At 36.1% G+C, this 15,242-nt stretch overlaps 1 protein-coding gene across 1 annotated transcript in view; it reads right to left on the reverse strand.

Moving 5' to 3' along the window:
* CFAP47 (cilia and flagella associated protein 47) overlaps nucleotides 1-15,242 on the reverse strand; it is a 275,659-nt gene that overhangs the window by 135,574 nt on the left and 124,843 nt on the right. Inside the window, 4 exon segments of the mRNA XM_054165734.1 lie at nucleotides 3,497-3,608; nucleotides 7,366-7,539; nucleotides 8,804-8,947; nucleotides 10,462-10,658. Coding sequence (XP_054021709.1) covers nucleotides 3,497-3,608; nucleotides 7,366-7,539; nucleotides 8,804-8,947; nucleotides 10,462-10,658 — 627 coding nt within the window.

A 15,242-nucleotide genomic window follows, 5' to 3' on the forward strand; every position in this document is an offset into this window, starting at 1 on the left:
TGGACAGGTGCTGGAAAGGCAGCAATGGCTGCAAGAAGCTACTGGAATGGTTTTCCTCTCACATGTGATTTTATCATTCTGTTGAAACTAGGATGATCAGTAGATCAATTTTCAGAATTCCACCACATGAAGAAATGGACAATATTAATCTTTAGATTTCAATCAATTGTTGAGCAAAACACTATTATAAAATAGTGTTAAACAAAGAGGTTTAATCAACTCATTTACAGGGCAGAATACATTGGCATGAGCTTCACCATATCATTAAAATCATCCTCCAGCTGCAGTCTGAGAGGCTATGGCCCTTTCTCATCCATGTAAGCATCAAAAGCTCCAGATAGCATGGAGAAGAGCTGCCGACTCAGTACAGATACAGTTTAAAAATAAATGACAGGTGATACGTAAAATTAGAAAGCTCTTTTCCAAAAGCTAGATTTTGGGGGGGGTTTAATAAAAGGACAGTGACTATAACAAGTGGTTTTTGTTGTTATTGCTTGTTTGGGGGTGGGGGGGTACAGAAAAAAATTTAAGCATTATGAGATTTGGTCTACTCCAAAAAAATTTTGTCCTATTCTGTGGAAAGCAGAAATGTAAGTTTGATAAAAGATAAAGTAAAACCTAAAGCAAATTGCCCAATTACTTAGAAAACAGGTTGCTGAAGGATTTTATATAGAGCTAGAAACTTGTGTGAGATGTTTATTAGCTATTATTTCCATGTTAGAGCTGTCATATAGCTACAAATCAGCCAAAGCATGTATTATTAGCCCTGTATTGGAATGCCTCCAAATGGACTTCTGAAAAGAACTGGGCCCATTTTTAGCATAGCTATCACAAAATAGCAAGAAGGAAAGAAAAAGAAGCATAATTTTGCAACCATAGAATTTAAGAATCAAAATTACTTTGAATGTACACAAAAAAATGCATACCATTTGCTCAATTTATATGGTAAAGGTTCTTTGACAAGAATTTCATTGAATATGACAAAAACAGTACTACATCACCAAGGCTACAAAGTTTTATACTTACAAGTCAGGGAGTTCTAAATCTGAAATTACCCCTGGGCACTATGAGAAAGCCTTCAACTAGATATCTAAATAGTTGCTCTTTTTTTGGTGTTTAGCTTATACTTTACCTGTAGTATCTTGAACCTAGAAAGGACTAGCCTTCCTGCACCCTAATTAATTCCCACTTGAATCACCTACATCTGTAACCCTCAAGCTTCAGTCTGGCTGCCGAAAAATCCTAGAAGTGCTAAAAATGCATATATGTATCTCAGCTTTGACATTACAGTTTCCCAAGAGTTGAAAAATTCTGCTTTGGGGAATAAATATGACATCCCAGACTCACAGAATATGAAGCAAACAAACTTCTATTCTTTTTAAGCCACAAAGTAAGTACTTCCTAACGTTAACTTAGATTGGACACCTGGTAGTTAGGTTTATATCACACCTAACAGCAAAATCAGCTGCTGCCTTTCTAACCTGTGACAGCGGCTTTTCTTCTCTTGACTCCACTCCCTCCTATAGCAGCCAAATCATTAGAAAGCGTGCACAAATTTCCGTGACATGACCAGAATTGTCCCTGCTCCACAGGAAGAACGAATATGATTTCCTAAGGGAGTGATTAAAGCAAGCACTGAGCCAGGGGGTGGATGGTGGATAACTAGGCTCCATCTCTTTTCAAAGGATAACTTCAGCCTTCTATCAAGTTGCTTTAAAGTGTAAAATAAATGAACTGTTTTCTGCAAAAGTGTGTACGTGTCTTCCCAGCCTTTGAACCAATAACTTTTTTGTCAGGTTAGAGAGACTGACTGTTCTCTCCTTTTCTCACTTAGAGAACATAATAATACTTCTGAACATAATGGAAAGCATTGTAATAGAAGTTAGGGGACAGACAGAACATAGGAGATGTCAGTCTGAACATGGCATTTCTGTCCCTTTGAAAGCATGGCTTTTATCACCTGGTATTAATTTGCTGTATGATAGATCCCTTGGAATCTCTTCTATCGAAAATTTCAGTACATATAGAATAATGTGATTTTCTAAATCATAAAAAGAGAACATTCCTAAATCTTAAAAGCTTTTTAAATCCCAAACTGAAGTCCAAATGAAGCACATCCTCAATATTTCCTGGTGAACATTTTTGACAGTCATCATTTTCACTGCAAACTGACTCCTATTCATATAAAGTGAATTTTGACTCTGGACAATAGATTTATCAAGAAGGCACTGAAAATATCCTGTGGCACTAGACCAAGTTTTGTTACAAGCATTCATTTATTTCTACAAATGATCTATGATTTGGAATGGCATTATTACTTACCTTTTACACAGCAGATACTAAAACCAAAATGGTCAAAAGAGCAAACTAGTTTGGCATCCTCAGGGATAAGTCTTAATAGCTTTTTAATGTTGAGAAAATGATCTGTCATTAATCTCAACTGTCTAAGAAGGTAGCAGAATCAAGTGTTTGGAGTCACATTATACACTATTTGTTTCGGAACAAGAGATATATCTAATATCAGAGATAATTTTGTTTCAGATGTTGCTCAAATCTAGCTTTCCTGAGTACTATTTGGTTACTTTAAGTCTCTCCCATTCCCATAATTCCCTCCCAAACACACTCATACTCTGCTCTGCTGAGAGTTACCACAATAGCTACTCTACAAAGAAGAAAAAGACTGACTGCACAGTCTTCTTCACACAATTGTGTTTTTCACACTATCTGGTAAAGAATGAGCACTATGGAAAGGTAGAAGTGTTCCTAAATATTTGAAAATCATTAAATCTGAATTGTATAAAAAAAATAATTTGAAATTATTTTTCAGAATAAAATATTATATACAACATTATGATAGCAGTTAAAAGCAAGATTCTTGATAGTGTATCAGAAGAATGCCAGTATAAACATGGACTGACATAAATTATTAGCCTCTACACATCTGAAAGAAAAAATCGAGTTCACTAAGTTTTCTTTATGTACTCTTGCCTTGTGGTCAACAGATGGAACTTTAATCAAGGAAAATAATCAAATTATCAAATTCTGGTCTCTGCCATTAAATCTTCAGTTCTAGTAGTGCTAAGATACCTGCAGTTATTCAACTGATTTTTGAAAAGTAAATTTAGACCCAAGAACTTGGTGATAACTCAAAATCATTACTTCTTAATGAGCTGATTTTCATGGGACCAATTATGTGCATGAAGCTGCAGGTATGATGGCATTTTTGAAGGGCCTGACTACATATTTAGCAGTATTATACCTTTACAAATAAAAATATGAGCCATCTTAAAACCCAGTATCATCAAGTGTAGCCTTCACAGGATCACAGCATGTCACGGGCTGGAAGGGACCCAAAGAGATCATCAAGTCCAACCCCCCTGCCAGAGCAGAACCATACAGGAGAAGATAATGTTGAATGGAAACACAAGTATTAAAGGTAAACGAATCTAATCTGCTAATTTATAGGGATTTTATGTATCTGCCTTCTACATTGTACCTTGAAAGATGCCTCTTCTCCACGGAGATACACTCAAAGCATAAGCGACTTTGTCATCTGGTTCCACAGTAACAGTAGGTAAACCACCCACCATTGAAAGATCTGAATACACCTGGTAAAGAGAAATAACAAAAATCATCAGAATGAAGCTCCTGTTGCAAGAACGCTACACATACAATATCCATTCTATTTGCTTTAAAAAGAAGACTATAAAGTAGGCTGTTGGTAAGTCCTAGTATTTCTGCACATGAAAAGAATATATAAAGGGCTCAACATGAGTGAACAATGTGCTGTGGTGGCAAAGAAAGCAAACAGGATGCTGAGTTGCATTAATAAGGGTATCACAAGCAGGGATAAATATATCTTCCTCTCTCTCTACTTGGCACTGGTCAGGCCACACTTTGAGTACTGTGCACAGTTTTGGTCTCTGCTATAATAGAAGAATGCAGACAGGCTGAAAAGGGTCCAGAGAAGGGCCACAGGAATGATCAGAGGGTTGGCAGACCTGTTGTGTGAAAGAAGGCTGAGAGAACTGGATTTGTTCAGCCTTGAGAAGAGAAGGCTTAGGGGACACCTCACAACCATGTATAAGTACATAAAGGGAGGCTACTGTGAGGAGGGAGACTCCCTTTTCACAAAGAGACACACAGTAAAGACAAAGGGTAATGAGCACAAGTTGCTACTGGGGAGATTCAGATTGGATGCCAGAAAAAAAAAATTCACCATTTGAACTATTAGACATTGGAATAAACTCCCACAGGAGGTGATGGATTCCCCTACATTATACAGTTTCAAGGCCCAGCTTGACAGGTGCTAAGCCATCTCATTTAAACTATATTCTTACCCTGAAAGGTAGGACTAGATGATCCTCCAGGTCCCTTCCAACCTGGTATTCTATGAATCTATGGGTAATTTAAGAGTGGTTGTGGTACATACAGATCATATCAAGTGCAAATGAAGTCATTGCTCAATGCAAGTAAAAGTTTCTTGGTCAGACCATGGAACTACTTACACATGCATACAATTGCCCAGTCAGGCCCTTTCTATTTTACATACATTTTCTTTAGAAGTGTTACAAAGAGGTTTAACAGTCTTGATGCACCTAGCTAAACAGAGCAGAGCTAAGTCTGGTTTTAACATAAATTGCTACACCACAAGATACATCAAGAATCCTAATGAATCCATTTAACATTACAGGCACTTGAGGTTCCAATATGGCATAATATCTAATTTTATCCGTCTACTTAACTGTAGATATATTACACATCTACTAACACATTAACTATACATCTGAGAATATTTAGACAGTGAAAAATACAGATATGTAGAAGTACACATAGGAGAGAGTCCAGATATTTCAGATTTTTGTATGAATAACTTCTTGCAAGGATGTCATAAATATAGAGGAAAGTTTGGAGTGAAGCAATGAAAGAATTTATATACAGTGAGCTTTAACTCACCTTCCTTCTAATATCAGATAGAGAGCTATTTCTTACTAGAATGCATTTCTATGAGGATTGTAAGAACAGGACACAATTTTAGTCTCAGATGTAGCATTATAAAATCTTCCATCGTATAATAATCTACAAAAACATGTTCCCATTTGTACCTGAATGTGCCTAATAAAATCTACTAAGGGTCATTATTGTTAGAAAACTACGTTTTGAAGTAAGAAAATAGAGCATAAATAGAGGCTCTTCTATAAACCAAAACCCCTCCTTATATCTATAAGCCATCAAACACAGGAATCAAGATTCAGAATTATTTTGACCAGTTAGTGTGAAAGGCAGTCCACAGCAGTTACCCTAATTTGCAAGGAAACTTCCTATGCCTCAACTTCCACCCATTGCATCTTGTCCTGTCATTGGGCATCAGCAAAGATATATGGTACAATTTTAAACTAATGCATCAATCACAGCTTTGAAAGCTCATTCTGCAGAAGGCCATTTAAGATTAATGGGAATGGAAAGACAATGGTCAAATTATAGTAAAAAGCCAAAATCTCTTCCAGAGTTGAAGCACCAAATCAGCACAACTTAAAAAATGTCAGCTGAAACTTTAACATCTGTTTTAAATAACACTGAAAATACAAAGTTACAGAGTTTTACATTTTTACTGGAAAACCAAGCCTTGAACAAATTAGGCACCTTTGTAACTGAAATTACTATCCAAGGTGTAGTTAGAAGCAACCATCAAGACACCAGATAACCATTTGTAGCTAGCAGACATTTGTATATACAGACAAACAAAAACCAAAGCAAAACAAACAACAACAGAGGAAAAAGGGGGGGGTGAGGGAGGGGAGGAAGGAACCACACAACATCAAAACCAAGGCAAAATGGTCTAAAAAATATTGTCATGAGACTGACAGAATGGATTTTTATAGAAACACTTTGCACTTCCTACTCTTATCAGATGATCTGAATCTAATTTTACAGCCACTAAAATCCACTCATGTTGCAGTCAGTAGCGTTACATTAATTCAGCATTAGTAAAAGCTGTGCTCTCTGGATGACATTATATGGGCACAAATTCTTCATGATTTTTTTTTTTCAGATCTAGGAGTAAATTAATCATGAGAAAGACTATTTGTTGCAATATCCCTTAGAAGAGCCATGGCAAGCACAGTGGAAGTACTTCCCTAAGGTTTACACATAAATCAGTAGAAACAAGTTCATAAAATTGTTCACATTTTTCAAGGGAATTTATGGAAATTGTCTTTTTAATCATGAGAATCTTTGTGGGCACTGTGTTTTGCTTAAACTGATGGAATTGTACATGCGACCTCCACTTAATTCCAAAGGCATTTCTTGTCTGTCCAGCTCTCTTGGTACCTACTAATTGTTGCACAGATAAGCAAACTACTGATACAAAAATTATTGCTGCTCCAGACATGAACACACCATATATATGGCTGAAGTGGGAATAGCACTATTCAGAGAGAAAAGAGTTTTCTTAACGAAGGAAAGAAAGAAATGTTTCACTCTTCCTCCTCCCAGGCTTAACTTTCATTTTAAATGGTACAACTTTTGCAGCGGTACTCCAATTTTGGTTGAAGCCGTCAGATAAACACATTGAGAAACAGAGTAGCATGTATACAATGTAATTATTTTTTTAATTAAATGAGGTTTTATTAAGTTTATAGCTTAATATATTCAGTTATTAAAATGGAATAGCAAAGCTAAATTTACATCTCAAAGGCAAAGTTACCCATGCATTAATTAAGCTAAATTATTTATTGCTAGGTATTCATTGTGCAGTGACTTGTTTATGGACATGGCTGTAAATTACTATGCTCATCAGCTACTGGCACATCTTAGGCAATTCTTGATATAGGCTGAGCTTTATTACTTTAGTAAATGGAATATTTATGGTTTTAAAAAAATATCACTTATGTCCCAGTTTATCTATGAGGCCTTCCCTTGTCGAGTAAATACACTCTGTCAGTACAGGGTGTACAGGACAAATCAACCAACCAGTGCAATAACAAAAATATTCCCAAGCCAACAAAATTACAGAAGATAACATCAAAAACATTTCTAAAACTATTAATTTTTTAATTTCCTTTGTTCTGTCTCCGCCAAAGCTGGTAAGTTTTCCTCTACCTAATCATCAGTTTAGGTACAGGACAATGAGAAGTGTTGTCCCAATAGGAACCAGACTGAAAAACTACAAAATGTCTTTCCACAGAACATACAGTAAAACCATACACTGGAAACATATCCATATGCTATAAACTATAGCTGGGCACAAATACTCATGGATCACAAGAGTAAATCTGCAATTGCAGTAATACTTGCTATGTAATCCATAATTTGCAGGTTCTTTGGCAGAAAAAACAGTTGTCACACATTATTGGAAAAATTTACCTTGTATGTTAACTTGTTCTTGGTGTAATTGGGCACCCACAAAAATTTTTGAGTGAGCTTTCTCACTTGGCAATCTATCACAACATGATCCTGTGCCAGGGGTTTCTGTCCTATTCCTTTAAGGCTAAAGATGGTCTCAGTGCCAGCTGTATCATTGCGCAGAATAAGCCTTCCCTATGACAAAGAAAGAACAAAACATTTGTCAGCACTGTGAAAGTTCCCTGTGGCTTGAGACCCCATGCCTGGAGATACTGAAGGTTAGGCTCAACAAGGCTCTGGGCAACCTGATCTAGTGGAGAATGTCCTTGTTCACTGCAGGAAGGTTGGACTAGATGACCTTTGCAGGTCCCTTCCAATCCAAACTATTCTATGATTCTGTGATTAATCTCAAATCCAGACAAAAAGCATGCTTACTAGGAAGTGCTTTTATTGACTTTTCCAGTTCTTAAGTTAATTCTGCTCTTAAACAGAGAAGAAAATAAAAGAAACAAAAGCTTTTCTTTTTCATTTTTCTAAATTATGAAATGTAACAATATGAAGTCTTCATATTTCTAGATTTTATACTTCTTGACTGCTTTCTGGTAAACAAACACCCAGGAAAATATGATCTCATACATCCTTCTTCCTTATATAAAACATAACTTTGCCCAATCATTTCCATCTGTCTTTCAACCAAAAGGTCCTTCATATTTATTTGTTGTCAAAGGACTCAGGGCATTTGGATTTTAGTAATTTTATAATACTGGATTTCTAAGCTACATTAATGTTTGGGTGGTTAAGGATTGCTAATGTTTCACAAACCAATTTCTTTTTCTTCATCTTTGGTAACTCACATGTTTGAATAGCAAGCTGCAGTCAAAATCTCTCAGCTAGCATAAAAGCAAAATACTTCTACTGCTTATTGCTAAAGGCATCATAGCCTTTGCTTTGCTCTCCATTTCAGCTGCAAAAGCAGCTTCTATGTAGTGGCTTAACTTGCAACAGATATTATTTTAGGAAAGAAAGTATCCATCACATGAATTCATTTGTGATGTATGAATGCAGTGGGAAATATTCAACATTACTAGTGCACTGCTTAAGTAATGAAATAAGATTTAATGTATGTATTTAAATTCAGACTAACACGATGTACATATTTATGATCAAAGTTCAGAATCTCTACAGAGTAATTAGTTTCATTAAAATGGAGGTTATGACAGGAGAGCAAATAAAAGAAGCAATAGAGCATGGTGGAGAAATCTGTCATGCCTAACCTTAAGCTTCGCAAAGTTAGTTCCTTTAATTTTTCACTTCAACTAGTAGACAATCTTTCCACTTCTTACTCTCAAACAGATGTTTAGTATTACTGACTGCTTAAGCACTTTTAGAATTTGAACACTGACATAATTTTATTGACAGAAACATCATCTCCAAATGTTGAAACTAATTTTCCTCTTACCATTGTTACGCACTCAGCAATAGGATGGAACGTGAGAGGATACAGAGCTGTTTCACCCAGACCCACATTTATTGTAGGAGGACCGTAAAATCCCTGCCCTTCCAAAATTGCTTCAAGTGTCCAGTCCCTTCTGGACATGTTACTCTGAAATCAAAGAAAATACGTAAATTAGATTGTGCATTTAAAGCTCTTTACATGCATTGTGGCTTTGGCTTGCAGTTATCAAATCACAGCAAAGTACTCACTTTCCCAAAGCGCTTCTGAGGAATATAAAACAATGTATATTAACAAATAATTAAGCTCATAATAAATCTCTTGCTCCTGTTAGTCAAAGGTACTAGTAGCAACGGCATCACCAGCAATACTGTCAGCAGGAACACTTGTTAGAGGAATATGTACATGATACAGATAATAGCCAAGATAGAATTCATAAGTATCATTACAAACATTTATAATGCTGCTTAATGCTTGCCCAAATTCTTTCCCATTTCCATCTGTAGAAAACCTTAGTGTAACCCTTTCAAAGTGCCAGTGTGGTATACTAGCATATATTGCCCCATTTGGCCATTGTTGCAGGATGAGTCATATGAATTAAGGACTCATGTTTCCATAGGAGTTTTTGTGGTATTGACAGTATTCAGTTCTCATAAACTGGTCTTTTAAGAGATTAAAGATTGTAAATTGTTATTCTACCCCATAATTCCACTCTCTCTTTATAAGCTGCCTATATGGCCAGCTATTTCCTCCCTTCTCTTTCCTCCCAGGAACGCACAAGCTCTTATCTCTGGTATGGATTTCAGACCTACCTGCACCCTTGCGTGGTCTGACTAATTTTTCCTACACAATTCTGGCCTAGTTGCACCTAACACAGGGAGGCATGGTGGGGCAGAAAAGAGCACTGAGGTCTGGGTATTAAGGTATTGTTGTGGTGTGGAAGGTGTTTCTTGGTATGTTGTATGTGTTATGGATTTGTGTATTTTATATGCTTTGTATGCTTTGTACTGTTCTATGCAGTCATGAATTTATAATTCTTTCCAATCCAGTGTGAAGTTGTTTTCTTTAGCTCCTTCAAGAAGGGCTAATGAGCATCTGTCTAGCTCCTTACCAAAGACAAAAAAATGTGTTAAAACTACAGATGATACACTGCATATGCTTGCCATATTTCTATTCTTTGTATGTAATCTGGTCCTTCTGTTATACTCCTCAACATCTCTCCTTTTTTTCCCCCCACAAACAACACATTTATTCCCTAGATTAAGCAACTCCTTTTTTCACTTTCAGTGTGATAATGCTATCAAATAACAGATTAACAACTGTCAGGATAGAAGCGAAACATTAGAAATAAGCCCATAAAACCAATATATTACTTTAAGAACTGCCAGAAACCAGTGTCCCCAGTACATTTAGACCCATGTCCAATATTTATATTAAAAGAATTAAAAATGTGAAACACCAAGAGTAAAAGACTGTTAAGTAGGATTTATGTCTTTCCTTCTTTCAATATCATACCGAATATGAACTTTGAGTACTGTTACTTAAGTCAGTATTCACACGTGTTTGTGCATTTTATAACTGTAAATTTTATCAGTTTTGACTGAGAGCCCAGTTTTTAAAAATCCTGAATTTTGGTTTAGTTTCTAGTAAATAAATGAGCTTACAATTGGAATATCCTGAACCAGTGCCTGGTAAGCTGGAGTTACAAATTGAAGCTGTGCTTCAGCGTGATCTGTGTTCACTACACATTCAATCTCATAGACACGGACATCGTGAGAAGACTTGAGAAGAATCTGACAGTGATAGCAGCCAGCAGAATGAGGAACAAATTTTACAGGAAGCTCAACTGCATCACTTCTGTCTAAAACAAAACAAAACAAAACAAAACAAAAATGTAAAGCTTTTCAGAAACACTGAATTCCCAACCAGAATCTTGAGAGAGTTCCAATAAACCTTAGTTGAGTTTACCCAGCAGAACATACAACAATTTAAAACAAATGGTAGAATTTTAGGACCATTATCACATAAGCAGAGTCAAACTTTGATCTTTACAAAAAAAGCAAAGCAAAACAAAACTATACTTAAGCATCTAAACAACATTTTGTGTTTCAGTAATGCACAGAGAGATGTATTAAAATTGTACTGGTTTCAGATAGCCTGCTCTCATATCATCCCACCCCCACAAATTGGGAGGGAAAGTAACACAATAACAACAAAATCAAACCTGGGTTGAGATAAGGAGTCTTTAATGAGATGTTACAATGAACAATTACCTTAGCCTGTTTCACAGAAAAGCAGAGCAAAAGCAGAGGCAACAGCAGAAGCCAACAATAAAACAGTCCCTCTCAACACCCAAGCAAAAAAGACCAACACCCCAAAACCAGAAACCGGAAGCAGCAACCCAAAACAGGGACCCTCTCATGTTACAACCTGAAGTTCAAGCCCCATATGATACTTTGCTCCAACCAGCATCTTTGTTTTAAAGCTGCCATGACAGCAGCATGGTATTGAATATTCATCTGCAGATCTAACACAACCCTACTCTATTAAATCTAGTAGAAAAGTTTAATGTGCATGAACATCTGTAAGTATTAAAAAAAAAAACAACTATAGTATTTACTGTACTTTTGTCATCAGTTACCACAAGAGATCAGAGACCATACAGTATATTTGGCTAATAGTACCCCAAACAATGACAGGAATTCTGTAAAGATTAGTAGTTCTTGTGAGAGTTACTAATTAGACTTTTCCTATGTCAAATTTTGGATTGAAAGTCTGAGTTTCCAACAATACCGTGGGTGTCCAAGTTGGAACAGAATCATAAAAAGTCCCTTTTGCCCAATCCACAGCATAGAAGAAAAACTCCCCACATCTTTAGACACAGCAAGGTCAAACTAGTCTGCTGCAAAGACTTCTTCCCCTGCTCATGTTTACAGGAAGGATCAGGCTTTTACATCATTTTAACTTCTTCAGTAGCCTTTGCAGGACCACTTCTCAAAGGAGAAGGGAAGGCAAACGAGGAATTCCAGTGACTGGCCACGAAAAGAGTTCACCAGTCCACTTCCCAAGTGTCTTTGAAAAAACCTGGAAAATTACATGAAGATTGCAGCTTTAAAGACTCAACTGTAACAAAGACAATTTATTTTTGCAGTTTTCCAAGTTTAGAAACCAATGCCTAAAGCTGGAAAAGGAAGGTCAAAGACAATGTAATGACACAACAGATCCTTACAGGTAAAACTCCAAACAAATTGCTTCTCCCTTAGGGGTAAACCTGACAAAGTCTTGTAGAATTTACCCTTCTTCCTTAATTTGGAATATTTTCTGACAATATGTATGACAACTGGACTCAAACTATTCTATTATCTGCAACCACAGTGACCAAATGTTGAGAGTGCAATGAATCTTCATTTGCGATGCTCCTCATTCTGTTCCACAAAGTGGTAATCTTTGTGCGTTGAGTTCTCACCTCTCTGAAAATGAACATCAAACTACAGCTTTCTTGTTGGCACATGTCATCACTACTACAGGTTTTTCACAAAAATAGCTCGAGTTCAAGAAACGAATCACACAGAATGGCATTATTAATATTTCAACGTTACTAGGCTATCAAAAAGATTACAAATTGCACCTCAGGTTTAACCCTCTCCAAAATAAATTAGTTTGCTCTCCTTTAAAGACAAGATTAATGGCCTGGTAATTTTTGAATTATTACTTCTTTTTCTATTTTGTCACTAAGTTATTATACCCATGGGCTACCTTCCACAAAATTGACCTGAGTTTGTCAGTTACGTAAGAAATAAAAATGTCCTTTCGGTTCTTCAGGTCATTAGTACAGCCCCTATTTTTTTCTTCTATCTACAAGAATGACTTTGGGGTTTGGAAACAAGATGTTTATTTAAAATTGAAATTATACATTTTAAAATTTGAGACCAAGTAGGTGTTTACAACAAGTATTTGAAAGAAAGATAAGACTGGAAGCTCCAAAATGCTTCTGCATAAGTTTTACTTTCTGGCATTAAATGGAGATTGTAATTATGAGCAATTAGAGTTATCTGTCACTGAGTTTGACCCCTATTGCAAATGTACAATTTGAAACAGACATATCTCCTACCGAAAAATTCTAAAACAGAAACAAGAATCTTGTTGCCCATTCTATATTTATAACATATAGCTTAAGATTACTTTTGCTAAAATATTTGTTTCTTTTGCATTGCAACAAGTACATTGAAGAACAGTCAGCTGAATGATTGAAATATTAAGATCAACTGCCACCAAACTGCAAAAATGAAAAGGAAAGTAAATTGGTGATGTTTATTCAACATGTATTTTCTTCAGTGAGATAGTTTCTGAAGTGAGACAAACTCTCCAAACCAAAATGATTGCAGAAATTACTTGCCTGTGAATTATAGGTGAAGGGTTTGGGGGCTTTTCCTGCAAAATGTTTTTTCATGCCAATTTTAAATACCATAAAGTAAACTTAACATGTTCTTTCCTTGCCCAGTCTCCTAAGATACTCAGTTAGTAACAGTCTAGGAATTAACTGAGAGGTAATGAAAGCAAACCATGGGGCCACAATTAGCCTAACAATATCTGTGACAAAAGTAGTAAGAGCAAGCAACAGGCAATATTTACATTCTTTCTATTTAACAGGAAGCAAGAGCCTGCATCCATGGAAGTGAATGAGACTGCAAGCATTTCACCAGCAGTGAAAAGTCAGGCTGATGGACACAGAGTTTTGGTACAGTTCCCTGCCCTAGACAGGTTTGTTGGAGAGAGATTTCACACAATATAGGTAAAGAGTTTTATCTTACAGATTTGTGTTAAACAAATGCCTATGTGAAACACTTAATTCTGAATCTGAGTAGATGAACTGGATTTAATTTGAGAGAGTTGTCAAAACAGGGCTATTTGCAAAAGCAAAATTTTTGATGTGTAATATCACCCCATGTTCTTGGAAAGATAAATTACAGCATGTGGGTTCTGTTCTCTGGCAATTGCCGGGCATCTTGTGCCATTTACTTATTGCAAAAGATCACCATCTGGAATTAACAAAGTCTATGTCTTCTGGTTCTTAAAACATCATGTAACTCATCATTTCAGATCTGTCTGATCTGAATTTGAAGTTAATCCTCTAACTGTCTTAGCCAACAAACAGCTCTTTTGACATTAAAATGTAAGAATAGGCATATTTTAGAGGTTAGTAACAGTGGTACTTTGTAATCGCTGTTTACCCATGTTAAAAACTGTGGGAGGACGGAAAGAGCAAAAATAGAATATCCATATCACTATCTGTTCACCTAGTTTCTGAAGGTAGGAAACTATCAGTCTTCAGCAGTTAGTCAACTGCTTGCACATTTTTCTTTATTCAGCAATGATGATTCTAAAATTCTCTGACACTGTGAATGCATCACAAATAAACGCTGAAATTAATTTGAAGGCTGAATTTTCAATTACAGGCTGTTAGAAGGTTAAATAAGCAACCCTCTTGAAGAGCTCAGACTCTTCTGACTTTTGTTGATACATTGGGTCTTCAGCTTAGCTCATCTGAATTAGAATATAAGTCTACTCAGTAGTCTTGAGGAAAAAAAAACCAACCATCTTTTATATCCTTTAATCCATTACTGGCTTTAGAGAAGCAGTACCTTTTAAGCCTCACAAATGCAATGTCTCAAGACTGCACCAAAACCAAAGATAAGCCTTGATGCTGACAGTCATGCAAGCAGATGTTCACTGATGAAAATCTAAATCACATATAAGCATCCAGACCCATAAAGGTTTAACTTGTCAAGTAAGCTTGAAGTGTTTGCTGTCTATCCTCACATTCTTTTTCTAGGCAGCCTCCAGGTTTCAGTGAAGCTTCTGAATCTCAAGGCTGACCATTGAATGAGATAAAGAATACTCTGATGAGTTTTCTAAAGATTAACATCCTTCTTCACCACAGCAGGAAACTTAAGCACATGTAATCTTAAGAGAGAGGCCGTCCAAAATTCTTTCACTATACAAAAAAACCCTGTGGCAAATAAAATCATTCTCACTGAATTCATAGTGCAGTTATTAAACACATCCATTCCAATATTCCAGTCCCTCTCCCTTTTGCAACTCCAAACCAAACTACTATTAATACAGATACAGCAGAAATAGATATTCAATAAATAAAGGTGGAATGAAAACCTGTATCCCCAGTTTTCAGAGCCACATTTTGAAACAGAACTTTACCTTTAATACATCCTTTGTATGAAGGAAGAGTAAAAATGGAATGCTACCACTTACACGTTTTAATCCCATTTGTGCCTAACTATCCTGGATGATTAAAGCTACTACATGAAATTAAATTTTTATTTCTACACCATCAGTTAAACCATAGAACTGCCTCTGAAAGTTAACATGGTAAGGAGCTAAAATAAAATATCAACATGTAAGCAGTTAAATGGAAAGATAACAAAAT

Source organism: Dryobates pubescens, chromosome 12 (assembly GCF_014839835.1).
Source record: "Dryobates pubescens isolate bDryPub1 chromosome 12, bDryPub1.pri, whole genome shotgun sequence".
Taxonomy (NCBI): domain Eukaryota; kingdom Metazoa; phylum Chordata; class Aves; order Piciformes; family Picidae; genus Dryobates; species Dryobates pubescens.